The sequence below is a fragment of the Larus michahellis genome, chromosome 1 (assembly GCF_964199755.1).
Source record: "Larus michahellis chromosome 1, bLarMic1.1, whole genome shotgun sequence".
Lineage (NCBI taxonomy): Eukaryota > Metazoa > Chordata > Aves > Charadriiformes > Laridae > Larus > Larus michahellis.
This window is the reverse complement of record NC_133896.1, coordinates 25,875,878-25,889,418: the sequence shown is the minus strand read 5'-3', so window position 1 is coordinate 25,889,418 and position 13,541 is coordinate 25,875,878. Positions and strand designations below refer to the sequence as shown.

At 42.2% G+C, this 13,541-nt stretch overlaps 1 protein-coding gene across 3 annotated transcripts in view; it reads left to right on the top strand.

Moving 5' to 3' along the window:
* The window catches only part of CPED1 (cadherin like and PC-esterase domain containing 1), a 151,130-nt gene extending 144,053 nt beyond the window's left edge, over nucleotides 1-7,077 (top strand). For all 3 annotated transcript variants that reach the window (XM_074599241.1, XM_074599053.1, XM_074599154.1), the window contains one exon: nucleotides 4,364-7,077. In XM_074599241.1, the coding sequence (XP_074455342.1) occupies nucleotides 4,364-4,567 (204 nt within the window). In that variant the 3' untranslated portion in view covers nucleotides 4,568-7,077. The remainder of the gene's footprint in view (nucleotides 1-4,363) is intronic.
* The last annotated feature ends 6,464 nt before the right edge of the window (nucleotides 7,078-13,541 follow it).

Genomic DNA, 13,541 nt, shown 5'->3' with positions numbered 1-13,541 from the left:
GCTGAATCTGGGTTGTCTGCTTGTAAAAAGACTGGGAAACTACCACAATTTATCCCATTAAAAGCTGTTTAGGACCGTAAAACTTGAACTGTCATATCTTTCAGGAAGATTGCATTTCCTCCTCTCCAAAAGAGAGATGACAGGTGCAAGTTCTTTCATAGAATGAAATATAGAATGAGAAGAAATTGTTACCAAAAAGTTAAAACTGGAGAAAAAAAACTATGCAATGAAAGATGTCTGCTTGAAACCAAGAGTTAATGAATTTATGGTGTTTCACAGTCAGCTGGGGGCTTTGAGCCAGTAAGAAGCTACTAGTTGGAAGAAATCTCAGGAGTTTGGTTACTCACTAAAATAATGACACAGGTAATTGGATGTGTCACTTAGAGAACAGAACTCCACAAGTTAGCTCTTACAGAGAAAATCCTAGAACTTTTTTTATTAGAGTTATCAAAAGTGCATAAATATTAAAAAAGACTGTGACCCACAGAAGTGAAATGCTAGCATTTTTCCAGCATGAATTTAGGAATTTGTTTTCTGTCAAAACACATTACTTCAAATAAGAGAGACCACCAAATGTTTTCTGAATCTCTCAAGAGAAGGATAAAACCCCTTTGCTTATTTTGCCAAGTCATGCCTATTTCTCTGTAAGCCTCGCTCCTCGCCAAGCCTGCTCCCAGGACATGGATGTGTGCAGGGTTAGCACAGAAGCTCCGCAGAGCTTCACAGGTACAAAGGTGGGCCATGACACCAAGAATGAAGGGGAAGCACTAATTTTTGCTGTGAAGAAATGTCAGGACAGCTGTGATATATTTTCCTTCAACATCCAAAAAAAGCAAAGACCTAAAAATAAGGTTTCCTTCATCAGACACCCACAGCATACACTGGAAAACAAAATATACTGTGCCTAATTAAACCTGGGAGTAGTTTAAACAAACTGAAATTCAGTGGTGATGATAGTAAAATTCAAGCATAGGCTCCGGAGTGTCCTTGCGGTGTCTGCTGGCCAAGGACTAGCATAGCAAGCCTAACTATTTCCTTGTAGCCAGTGGATTATATTTAATTCTCTTAGCCACAGCAGTCACCTTTACGTAAAGCAGAATGAAAAATTAATAACTATAAGGCTGTGATTTTTCTCCTTAAATATCGCAGACAGATATACAATGTCAGAGGCAGTCTACTGGACAACAAATGCATTCCCAAAAGAGAGTGGGGAGACAATGAGCTGTCACTGGTTGGGACTCTCTTCCACAGTCTCTCACTCTCACTGGGACTGAGCACAGGTTTGGGAGCATTACCAGACCCGTCTGACCTCACGTGCTGTGTGTCAACCTCACAGCTGGTTTCCACCCTGAGGCTCCTCAGCAGTTCACCTGTTTTCAGCCCATTGCCATAGCCTCTGTCCTGCTTTGGGACCAAACACAGCTGGCACGGTTAGTTAACCAATCCTTTAATCTACGCTGCTCAGTAGACGAGAGAGGCACGAACACAGCTCAGTCCAAATGGACCTGGAAAAGGGGGAGTAAGTCACCAAGCAGGTATTTATGCAATGGATAAATAGTCCCATGGAGTAAATGCCCCCCTCCGTTTTACCCAGACAGCTATATTGACCCTTTTTTGTCTAGAATCCAGATGTTGGTGTCTTCTTGGGTCATTGCTGATGCTCACCATTTCCACAGAGCTTTTGAGTGAAATGGAGAGCTTCAAAATGAAATATGTCAGATGCTTTGTATGGAACTGGGTGGAAAACAGCAGGGCATGATTGGTCATCAGCGTTTTTCATGCAGTCCTCCATCATTTTGTATGAGCTCACGTGCAGATTTGGCCTTGTTTCTCTGCCGGAGGAATCTCAACAGACAGTACGTGTTTTGGTGAGGATCAGAATTTGGCTCATGGAGCCCTGATAGAATTTGGCTCACGGAGCTGTTGTTAATGAGGCTTAAGAGGGCATTGTGCCTGAAAGAGGCATAGATGTGCCCAGGAGAATCCATCAGCCCCCCCAAAATGAGATTTGATCCTTGAGGAAAGCAAAAAGAAAGTCCTTGAATGCTTTTGATACCTCGTTAGTTTTAACAGTTTTGTCATCAGTTTATTTCTGCATCCTGGCCAGTGGAGTTTCATCAGGTGCTGAAGCAGTTAGTGCAAGGAAAATGGCATTTTGCCTCCAAGGATGGAGCCAAGAACACTGCATAAAACCCCAGCACTTTTCATGTTTTATGAAACCAGATGAGATGGATTAAATCTGCCGCTTTGTACTTTCACTTTCTTTCTCTTAAACGGTGACCTCCTAAACTCCCAGAGTTTAGGAGTAAACTGTAAATGCCATCTGAGCTAAAGCACGGCCGTGTGGGAATGGAGGGCTGGCCATTCTTTGCAGTCAGAAAACAAGAAATGAAATGCATTCAGCAGTTCTCATTTAGTTCTCACTAGCTGGCCAAACAAAAACCTATTTCCCTGGTTGTCCTGATCAATTATTTGAGTTCCCACCAACCCACTTCAGAGGGCCCTTGCGTCACCCTGATAGCATAGAAATCTGCAGCTCAGTAGATCCTACAATCTTCGTTCAGATTGCCAAGGGATCTGGACTCACAAAGGGAATTTATCAATCATCTGGGACAACAAATCTTGCATAACTCTGTCACTTTCTGCCCCAAACATACTTTCAGATCTACGCACACATGCAAACCTGAATTTTAATTACCTCATTCTTCACAAATGCTTATGGAGAAATAGATTGGCCAACAGTTATAAAGACCTTTACGGAACCTATTTTTTTATTCAGATTTATTTCCTAATTTAATGGCAATGAAATCATGGTCATAGAAACTAGCAACCTTGGGATTTTGGTGCCTTAATTAGTGGCTGGCTGCTGGATGAACATTAGATTGCATTCCTGGGAGATTATGCCTAACAGGAATGCAGTTTGGGTGATTGGTTCAAGGTGGCATCGTTTTGAAATAGTTGTAAGATCTAAGGCACTAATTTAGAAAAATGAACCTGCAGTAATTGCATGAAAACAAATAACAGTTCTTGGCTTAGCTGTATCAAATTGATCAGAGGATATATTAATTTTCTACATGGATAATTCCTGGTCTTTTTTTAGTTCTGCCAGCTCCCTCATAGCCTCTCTGCCCAGTCTTTCAAGCCTTTGCACATGTTATTCCTTCACTCACATTTAATTTTGTATGAGTTGTTTCATTTGTTATGAGCTTCACTACATATGAACATTGTTTCTGATTGTTCAGTGATAGTAAATACGCATTATATTTCTAAAAAGCAAATATGCTTCCGCATAAATATATGCATTAATTAATGAAGTCTGCTTTTTCAAGTGTCTGCTGTGGTTGATATAGCAGGAAAATTGATGAGCATCAGAGCTATCAAGTCAGCATATATTAACTCTTTTAAAACTAAGTTAACCACTTGGTCCCTTTTCTGCTACCTCTGGATGTGCCAGTGCTCGGGTTGGGGTCCTCTGTCCTGCATCTGTGCAAGGTTCTGAGGTTTTGCCTCTCTTGGACTTGCTTCATCAGTGACTGTGTGTTCACTGAGGTGAGACCTTCTGCATCTTATAGGAGAACACACACCCCCCAGTCGTTAGGCTCCTGACAACCATACCTTTCACTTTCCCTCTCATTAATTTCACGGACATTTGTTTATTACATACAAATTGAACATGGTAATTACAGAGCTTTATACATATTTGGGGGTCCAAGGAGGACCATTCTACTGCACTAAAAGTTACTGAACCACATTGTGGTTACGTCAGTGTGATGCCCCAGGGAGAGGGATGTTGAATTGCACCGTAACTGCCTTCTTGGAGAAAAATGACACATGAGTGTTTCCATCTCAACATGGGGCTGGGACAGATTTGCATCAAGACCTGAGAGTGAGACATTCTCGCAGGGCTCACAGCTGAGACAGAGCATATGTTCCTCAAGTCCTTGGGATCAGTCCTTGGGATCAGAGCAGTATTTAAACCTTCCTGCAAGTCAGGGCTGTCCTGAGTTTATTTTTCCCCATGGTAAATATACAGACAAGCTGTTAAGTATGAATCTTGTTGTTCAGGTAAATTGTCCCTAATGAAGAGAGCAGAGTCTAATATACAAAGGCATTACAGAACCAACCAAGTGAGTATAATAGGCCTATACATTTAGTTTTCAATGCTTAAGTGAATAATATTTTGCACTTTAATTAGTATGTACCAAGTTGGCCTACTAAAATACTATTTGTGAGCAACTTGCAGCTCAAGGTATGAATGTCAGGACCTGCTTTGTGGAGAACTGTCTCAGCATTTCTGTACACACAGCTGTGTGTCCTTCTAGGTGTAGGCAGAAAGCGCTCACATATGTCACTTCTTTTGCAGGTGGTGAAATCCAATCCCTCTGAAGAAAGTCCGCACATAACAATGACGTTATCAAGGCACTATACACTGGGGAAATATTTCCGCAGTCAAAGCAAACCATCACAACTGCAGGACTATGCAACAAATTCTCAGTCCCCATACCATGTCCGAGGTCCAATAAATCAAGTTTATTCTGAAATCCTTCTCAGCAGGCTGTGCAAGTAAGAGGGAGCTTGTCAGCACATAGCGTCTCTTGGATGAAGGGCTGGGACTAGGGATCTGCCACTACCTGAGTGACAATCGAAGGACCGTGGTGAATTTATGACACGCTATTTATGACATGCTTCCTTGATTGGCTGCGCACACATCAACAGAGTTTGGGACATGTGTCATTTTTCCTAAAACTTTATGGAATCGAGATATGCCCTGGCAACTCTGTGGTGTCAAAATGGAAGATGGAGGGATGCAAAGGAGAGAAGAGGGGAAGTTACTTGAACTGTTGCCAAAGGCTAGAACAGCTGTAGCTCAAGCAACTGTGTATTAATGATAGTAAAGAGGAAGAAATATATACACTTGAACGATTTGGAAAGGACTGCTTTAGCTCTTCAGCGCTATCTAGTTTTCTATTTATAGAGACACTGTAATGATTGAATGTATTTAGAAACTGGCTACATTCCATTTTAAAGAGTTCTATTTTATATGGATGGGTTCCTTTCAATATCAAAACTTCTCTATTTAGACACTTGGTTTATACAATTTGAAAATGTCTATTAGCATTTTACTGATGACGCCAAGTTTTGAACTCTAGTGTTTTTAGTGAAAACACACCCCTTCTTTGATGGAACAGATGTCTACTCTATTTTTTGCATGTTCTAAAGCTAATATAGAGATAGATTACTCAAACTTGGGACCGATTATAACCGTTTCAATGTAGCATGTAAATATAATGAATAACCTTATTTATGGTCCCAGTTTAGGAGAGTAGCCATATGCAGGAAGACTTCCTAGATATGTGCTTCAGCATCTTCCTTGGCCTGTAAGCCAAGCAAGTCTTCTTTCCACATGGAAGTGCCATTTTTTTAATGATTGTATATAAAATACTTGCCAATTTGTGAAGTCAGTACCACACACAGAAGAAAAATCCCCTTTGCAAAAACACATAAGAACTTTGGGGACTGGTTTTTAATCTGTCATGATGAGTGTGTGATGCAATGTGATGGGAGCAGAATATACTGCCTGCATCTCCTGCTTGGCAGGGACAAGACCTTCTCTGAGCACTAGTTTCATGCTGTAGCCCAGCTACATCACCAGTGTTTGCAGATCTAGTCTGGGTGAAACCCCACGGAGAGGCTCCACCACTGCAGGGGGCACCAGTTTGCCGATCCCCTGCCATCACGTTGACGGCACATTCATTCACAGCTGTGGTGCCCTGATGGGAAACCAAATGTGGTCCAGGCTTAGCAGCTGGGTGGTGGGTTAATGGTGACAGAGAGCAAAGCCCCCTGACACTGTTCTCCCTACAGATTATCCAGTTATGGATTTTTATGAATCCAGTCACAAAGTTGGCAATCAGGGCACCCCTCTCTCCCACCATCCACTACAGAAGGGAATCGGAATGAGGTAATTACGAATCTAATGAAGGATCCGCCGAGCTCTGTGACATGCTTCCCCCTTCACAATTCTGTATTTAATCCTCCACTAGCCTCTACTGCCTTTGGGAGAGGAAGCCTCAATAAATGTTAGGGAAGAAACAAATTATAGCACAGAACTAATCAACATCTTATTGGCCTTAGTACCACCCAGAGGGGCTGCCCTGTATAGAAGTAGGACTAGAAATTCATAACACCGCAATTAGTATTTGCCAAAGATTCTTAAACTCAACACAGTCTGTATCTCCAGCCAAAGTATTGTGAATTCTTGCTCCTTGAGATAAGCTATGTAGAGATATAATGGCAAATTCTCATGCAATATGGACTTGATTGGAGGATCGTCAAAAAGAGGATCTGGCGTATCTAATTCAGGAGGCTTTCCGCTATATTGACAAAGCTTCTAATTTAGACAACGACATTACATTTAGCGAGACAGTGTGAATATTTCTGTTTCTCTGTGATATGCTGCTGCTATGCTTACAGTAAATGTCCCTGAATTTCTATGTAAGGTTTTCGCTGGCATGGAGCTTTACGTGAAAGACGGGTCAGGAACTGTGCATAAATGCTGAAAATGTCAGCATTTGAGCAATATAATTATCTAAGAAATATAATTGTATGCAAATTTTGTAATATATAATCTTGGGTCTGGAACTCCGGGGCTGCACAACCTTAGAGTTGAGGGATTTAATATCATGTCATTAATATCACTAGCTACAATGTGCAGCCAGATGTCTTTGGTATGAAAATGATCAATGATAGGTGTATTACAATTCTGCTTCTGTTAATTTTTTTTTTGTAGCTCACTTAAATCCACATGCTGTTACTGTTATTGTTCTGTACACAAATGTTTTTAAGGCATGAACTGGGTTTTTGTTTTTTTTTTTTTTTGAGTCAAAGCCTATTGCTGAAGCATCAGCTATATTGATGGAAAGGAAAGAGCTGACACTTATATTGTAGCTGATATCAGCAAATGTGCAATTCATCACTTCTGGTTTCACCACAAAATGGTTTACATGTGCTGTACACCCAGATGTCTTAATGTTTTCCGAATCTTAATATTTTTCAAATGTATCAAGTTGAAATTTTCCTGTGTGTTTTCTATTTTTTACATGTCTATGTACATATATATGTCTGTACAAAGTTATTGGTACAATTCGCAAATTGATCTTTATTTAAACAAGTTCTTTGAATAAGCTTTGTTCCAACACTATATATGATCCATGTAATCTTAGGAATAAACAAAGGGAATGCAGACTAAAACAGGTACCAAGGTACATTTTTCATTTAACTTTCAAATATATTTGGCATCTATAGGTATGTGAAAGAAGAGAGTTGAGATTCACATGGAAACATCACTCGCTTGAACACACGAAAATTTACAGATTAAGACAATAAAAGAACTATAATGTCTGAATTCCAGTCAGAGCACACGTGTTGCTATCAATGCTTTACTTTAGAATTATCACATCTGCTATGACGTTTTGCCTGAATAAGCATTAAAATGTTCCTACTATATTAAGACTGATTCGTAATATAGGATTCTTTTCCCCGTAAATTTACCTTAGTCCCATTACTTACCATTAAAACAGCAAAAGGCCTAATTATAAGGTGAATTCCACTTCCTAATCCAGACAGGAATAGCCCTGGAATTGGTGCTAGGATTGAAATAATCAGGCTGGGGAACAAGTACTCTGAGAAGTGGTGTTTCCTGCCCAACATCTGCCCAGCAGCACATGGAGTTTAGAGCAGAACCAGGGTATACTTTAAGCTACAGGTAGAGAGACTGAAACTCTGCTGCAAAAAATAAATACCCTGACATACAAAGCAGCAATCTCAGCTATTTTTGCACCCCTTTACACTTATAGCAGTATGATGTACCAGTGTCCAATGAGTTATAACTCCTCCTCTCTCCTATAACTCCATAGACGTTGCACAGTGACTTGGTTTTTAGCCTTGCTGGGTAGATGGCCACCATGATCAAGTCCCTCGCACTGAGTATCTTTGAAATAAATGGCTATAACAAAAAAAGATTTCCCTATTTGTAGGGAAATGCCTTGATAAGTCAGCTTGACAAGGAGCTGAAAGAATGAACTACAAATACTATTTTTGCACTTAGTACTATTTGAAAATGTTATTCTTTAGCATAATCTCTTTCACACCGCTAAATCTAAGGCCTTTAGTTTTCTATTCTGTGACATACTAAAGGGACATCAAAGTCAATTTATTTGCTTAGTGGGTGGGGTAGCAGGGCATCCAATTACCTCAAGGTTGAAATAACCACTAATAGTTATGCTTCTGTTGCTATGCTGAGCCAAATAGAATGCTTTGAAGAAGCAGATATGTGTGATATTAAGTTGACTGCAGTCCAGGGATCTTTCAGATTACTTTTTTAGAGTAAAGCAATTTTTTAGAGGTGCAGCAAGCTATTTGGCATGGAGTCAAACTGCTAAACAAGCCTCTGTAGGCTCGCATGAAAAATACAGTCTTACCTTTTTGTTTGCCTGCTAGCCTTGCATCTGGCTTGTTTTACCTCGCTGTTACGACTATCTGTACCTGCTCTATTCCACACCAGCCTTTCTTTCAGGGGACCTGAGAAGTTTCTTCTTCATCTTAGAAGCAACTTTTAGAAATCTGAGAGATGCTTGTTGCAGATTCAGGCAGAACCTGCAAAATATCAATGTCGTTATCCTTATGTTTTTGTCAATTCCAAGAGCAAAAGATCTACTGAGTGCAGCATGGGTAAAGCATGCCTCTTCTCTAGGGCAGTGATTTTCTGTATCGGATTTAAACCAGCTGTGTTGTGGTAAGCACTTAGTGTGCACTAGCACTTCGCTCTTCATGGAGCTTGCCTTTACCAAGCCAAACTCCATCTTCCAAACTGCACAGCCAACTTTACCTATGTAAATCTTCAAAACACTGGAGCAGTCAGTGTGTAATGCAGGCACACCTATGTGTCGGTGCTGGTACACATCCTCCAGTATTTACTGGTGCCTTCACACTACTCACTGAATGGAAAAGCACTGACTACACAGTAAAAAGATGCTATGCGTTTTAACCTTGCCCGCCTGTGGTTTGGTGGTACTAAAAATAGTGTTACATGTGTCGGTCTGGGCCAGTACCTAGAGCCACGTGTCCCAGAAAACTTCTCAAGTCATTGACTTGAAGGGCAAGATGGGCCCGGAGGGTCATAACAGGGACTCCTGCAGCACCAGTTTCCGTTGCGATGGACTTCTCCTTTCTCCAGGTTCATTTATCTGTCTGCTTGGCCGGCTCCTCGGCAGCTGTGGGCAGCCCTTCCTGCAATCCCTCAAACATGCTCAACAGCCTTGGCAAGGCACACCGTGGTAAGTAGCCCTGAACTGAAGATAAAGTGTATGTTTAGATGAAATGTGAACTGAAGTCTTTGTGAAACACAGCACCTACTCAGCATCTCCTTGACTTCCTCTAGAATTGAACTGCTCTAATGAGGAGCAGAATTCAGTCCCTTTCAGATGAATCTCAGATAACGGGGTCTTTTCTCGACTTTTGACAAACTTTTTTCCCCACTGCTTGCTTCCATGAAAAAAAGGGAGGGATCTTCTCTGCATGCCTAACAGAGTGAGATGAGCCGCATTAGCACACAGTCACTGCAGTAGGCTTTTCCCTCATATACCTCATTATGGGGAGAAATTTCCCACGGCAGACGGTGTTCTCAATACCGTGATTTATTTTTTTCCTGTCTTGAGCAGTGAGAGGCAATGCGATCCAAACAGCCAGGGCCTGGCTCGGTGTCCACCAGCGCTGCCGGCCCTGGTGCTGCTCTCAGGATGCGAGGCAGAGCCTGGGTGAAGACAAGACTGCAGAACTAAAATCCTTGCGTGAGGAATCAAAACGCCTCAGACACCTTTTGGCAAAGTCAGGGCAGTTACGAAAAGCTCACTACAGATCAAGAGGGTGAAATGAAAGTTGTCAGGAGCCCTTTAAAGTCAGTAAATTCTCTGGGATATTGCCAGAGTTTGAAGACCAGATCTGTATTTGGCAGAGTTTCTCACTTGCCATGTTCTGAAAACGTCTTTTATCTCTTATTTTGTACTTCTCATTATCAACTTCCATATTTCCGTTATGATTCTCTGGGATTAAGGAGCTTAAAGTAATACTTCTGCTCTGCCTGATAATGACTATGCAGCCTCCCCGCATGGTAGTCCAATTGTCTTATAAATCAGGGAAGTTTTATTATTTCTGCAGGGTTTTTTTCTTTTACTTCCACATAGCAGCTCCAAAAATTTTGTATATTTACAGTTAATCATCTATGGCTTTAGTTATGATAACTTCAATGCCTCCAACACATCCAAAGAAACCTGCTGATCCCTATTTATCTTAATAGGACAGAAAATACTTTAAACCATGAAAACCTGACCTTGCAAGTCATTAGACAATGCAGCACTCAGCATGATCTAGCCCACAACTGGCTTCCTGGTAAAATAAAGAATCAGAATCACGTCTTCACGTATATAATAATGTGATGTTGTCTTTTACTAAAGTTTTTACTAGAGCGATTACAATTTGAAAGTGATTTGTGTGGACTCATAGGGTTTTTTTCATCTCAGGGCCTTTGTTAAGCTCTCTTTACAGCAAATGGTATCTATTAGCTACTGTAAAATCCTGTTTCAACTTGCTTTGTGCACTGCGTCCTGCCCAGTTATTCTAAGACACATACATACAAAGGGATTTACTGCCGATGGTAAAAGGTTAAATCATAACAGGTCTTACCACTCCACCCATTGCTGATCCCTAAATTCCACGTTGCGTCATTCCGGTGCAGTAACAAGGAGTCAGGGTCTAGTAACCCCGTGATGCTGGCTGTCTGCGTGGCTCCTCAGTCTCTAGAACAGTTCAGCGCTGAAGCCCCGATGGAGCTATCAAAATAGCACACCTTCAGCTATGAAACACATACAACAGAGCCTGCAGACATACTCAAAACACGCCTGTTGCGTCATGTTCAGCCTGGAAGTCCAGGATGACAACTTCTAGGGACTATCTATTTTCAGGCACCAGAACCCAGATTCCTCCTTAACTCTAGATATCTAACTGAGGCATAGTAATTATGAGTGTGGTCACACTAGGCTTCTTCATAGTCACCAGAGAAAGACCAAGGTCTGAGTTATTCTCTATTACTTGTCCAATATTGCTTACTGTACAGGGAACTTAAAGTAAGTGAGACACTGGCACAGGTTGCCCAGAGAGGTGGTGGAAGCCCCATCCCTGGAAGTTTTTAAGGCCAAGCTGGACGGGGCTCTGAGCAACTTGATCTAGCGGGAGATGTCCCTGCCCATGGCAGGGGGGTTGGAACTAGATGATCTTTAAGGTCCCTTCCAACCCTAACAATTCTATGATTCTATGATTCTAAGTCTCAGAATCTTCTGATAGGTGCCTAAAGTTTTGAGAGAGGAATGTCAACTCAACAGAGGAGTGACTGTTGGATTCATTGTGCAGGTAGATGTTTTTGCATCCCCACTCTGATCATTTAGACCAGGAATTTGACCACAAGGCCACCACCACCATCAGGACATGGTCCCCAACATGGCCTAGGGTGGTACCTTCTCAGCACCTGCTCCTGGAGCTGCTTGATTGTTTAACAGTGTGCTGGGTCAGAGGGAAGACAGCCCTCCAGGTAAACTGGTGAGTAGAACATTTAATGGTAGTATGGGATATGCAGGTTTAAGACCCTTCATTTGGAAAAATGAAGAACAAATCTACTGCCTTACAAGGGGGCTGGGTGGATGTCTCTCTTTCCGTGAGAAAAGCCAAGCTGTCAGGTACTTTACTCCAGAAAATATTACAGATTATTTTTCAAGTTTAGAAACCAGATCAGAGATAGGTACCTGGCTGGTGTCTTGAAAGCTCCAACTTATGGCTCTTAACGCCTGTGCTTGAAGTCCGTGGTCAGCCTAAGTACTTTAGGGGCTACTGACTTCACTATGCAGTAAAAGCATCAAATAGGTGTTAAAAACCTGAGTCAAATACCTTGGTCACATACCCCATTTTGGCTCTATGAAGAATTTATTGCCCTGAGCACCTCTCCACACCTCACGCACACAAACACACCCCCAACACCATTGCCATGATTTACAGCTGCTCACGCAATTACTCTCTAACCCACTTCACTCAAAACAATACAGGCTAGGAGAGACCTTGCTGAATTAAGGTGTGTAAACTAATCAGGGCAATGTCAGATGATTTGGGCTGGGCAGCTGCTAGATAGCAGCTACGCCAGTGGGTGAATGGTAGCATCCCTGAAGACATAGAGGGGAAAGGCGAACGAGGAGCTGACAGTCTCTCCGCAAGTTAGCTGCATCTTTCCCTGCTGAAGTCCTGTTGATGGACTTGTCCTGCAGCTCCTGGGGTTTGAATGTCTGGCTTCAAAGCAATATCGTTAAATTAATATGAATAAATACCTGCTACAAATACAAGTCTGTAAATGAGACAAAAAGGGTCAAAATCAGGAACTTCTAAATGTTCAGTAACTATATCCAACTGTGCCTAGGGAGTCCCGAGGGACTATAATGAGTCTATAGATCAAGTTAACACCTGCTCCTCATGCTTTTCTTAATTAAAATTCAGTAGAGATGCAAGTCATTTTAATGAGTGATCTGCAGCTGCGCAGGAGCCAGTTTGGAGTAGAGGCTGCCTCGACAACGCCGCACAGTTTGCACAAGGCAATTGTCCTACTTTGTATCTGGCACATCATCTTCAGTGCTGCTCCAGCCCGGGCAATTAGGTTTTTTCCAAGTTTTTTTTCCTGGGGCATTCTGAGGGACAGAATATCAACCGTTTCATCGTTACGTGTGCCCCAAGTTCACAGTTGTTTCAAGTTTGGACTGATAACCTCCAGAAAAACCTGCGTTTAGACTGTGGGAAGGTCAATTCAGGTGAGCTGACCTGCCTAGAAGGTGTCAGTGCCCAAATAACAGAACGGCCATCACAACACTAGGGAGTACGGTCCTGCAGCTGCTGGGAGAGAGTCAGCACAGCAGTACACCCCAGGCTTCCACAGCCAAAGTGACCGAGGACTGCAGGCCAGCAAACGGCAGCACTTGCACATCTAGCAAGGCTTTTCTTGTCCTGAAGAGGCCCTCCCTGCCGTGGACTTCCTTTGATTTCTTCCATTTGGGAAAGTAAGTCCTAGCCTTGCTCTCTCCACCATAACCAGGACTTCCAGGACTTTGCCTCCTTCCGGGGCTTGGGGAAGCTGGGATGATCCTGCCGCTTTCCTCCATCCCAGCCACACATTTTCTGGGATGTTTATAAGTGAAAACACCACACTGACTATTCGTTTCCTGGTCCAAGGTTGTTGCTGCCCCTGCTGGGCAAAGGCTTTCTACACAGAACATAGAAGGTCTGGGTAAGGAAAACTGATGGGGAGACAAAAAAAAATCCATTGGCACATTTAAGGTTTTGACAGTAATTTAGCCACAGACAAGTTGCTGAAGTGAAAAGTATGGCTAATGTCCAAGTGGCAGCTCACTTCAATATAAAGTGAAAGAAAATCCAAGGCTTGATTTACAAGGGCT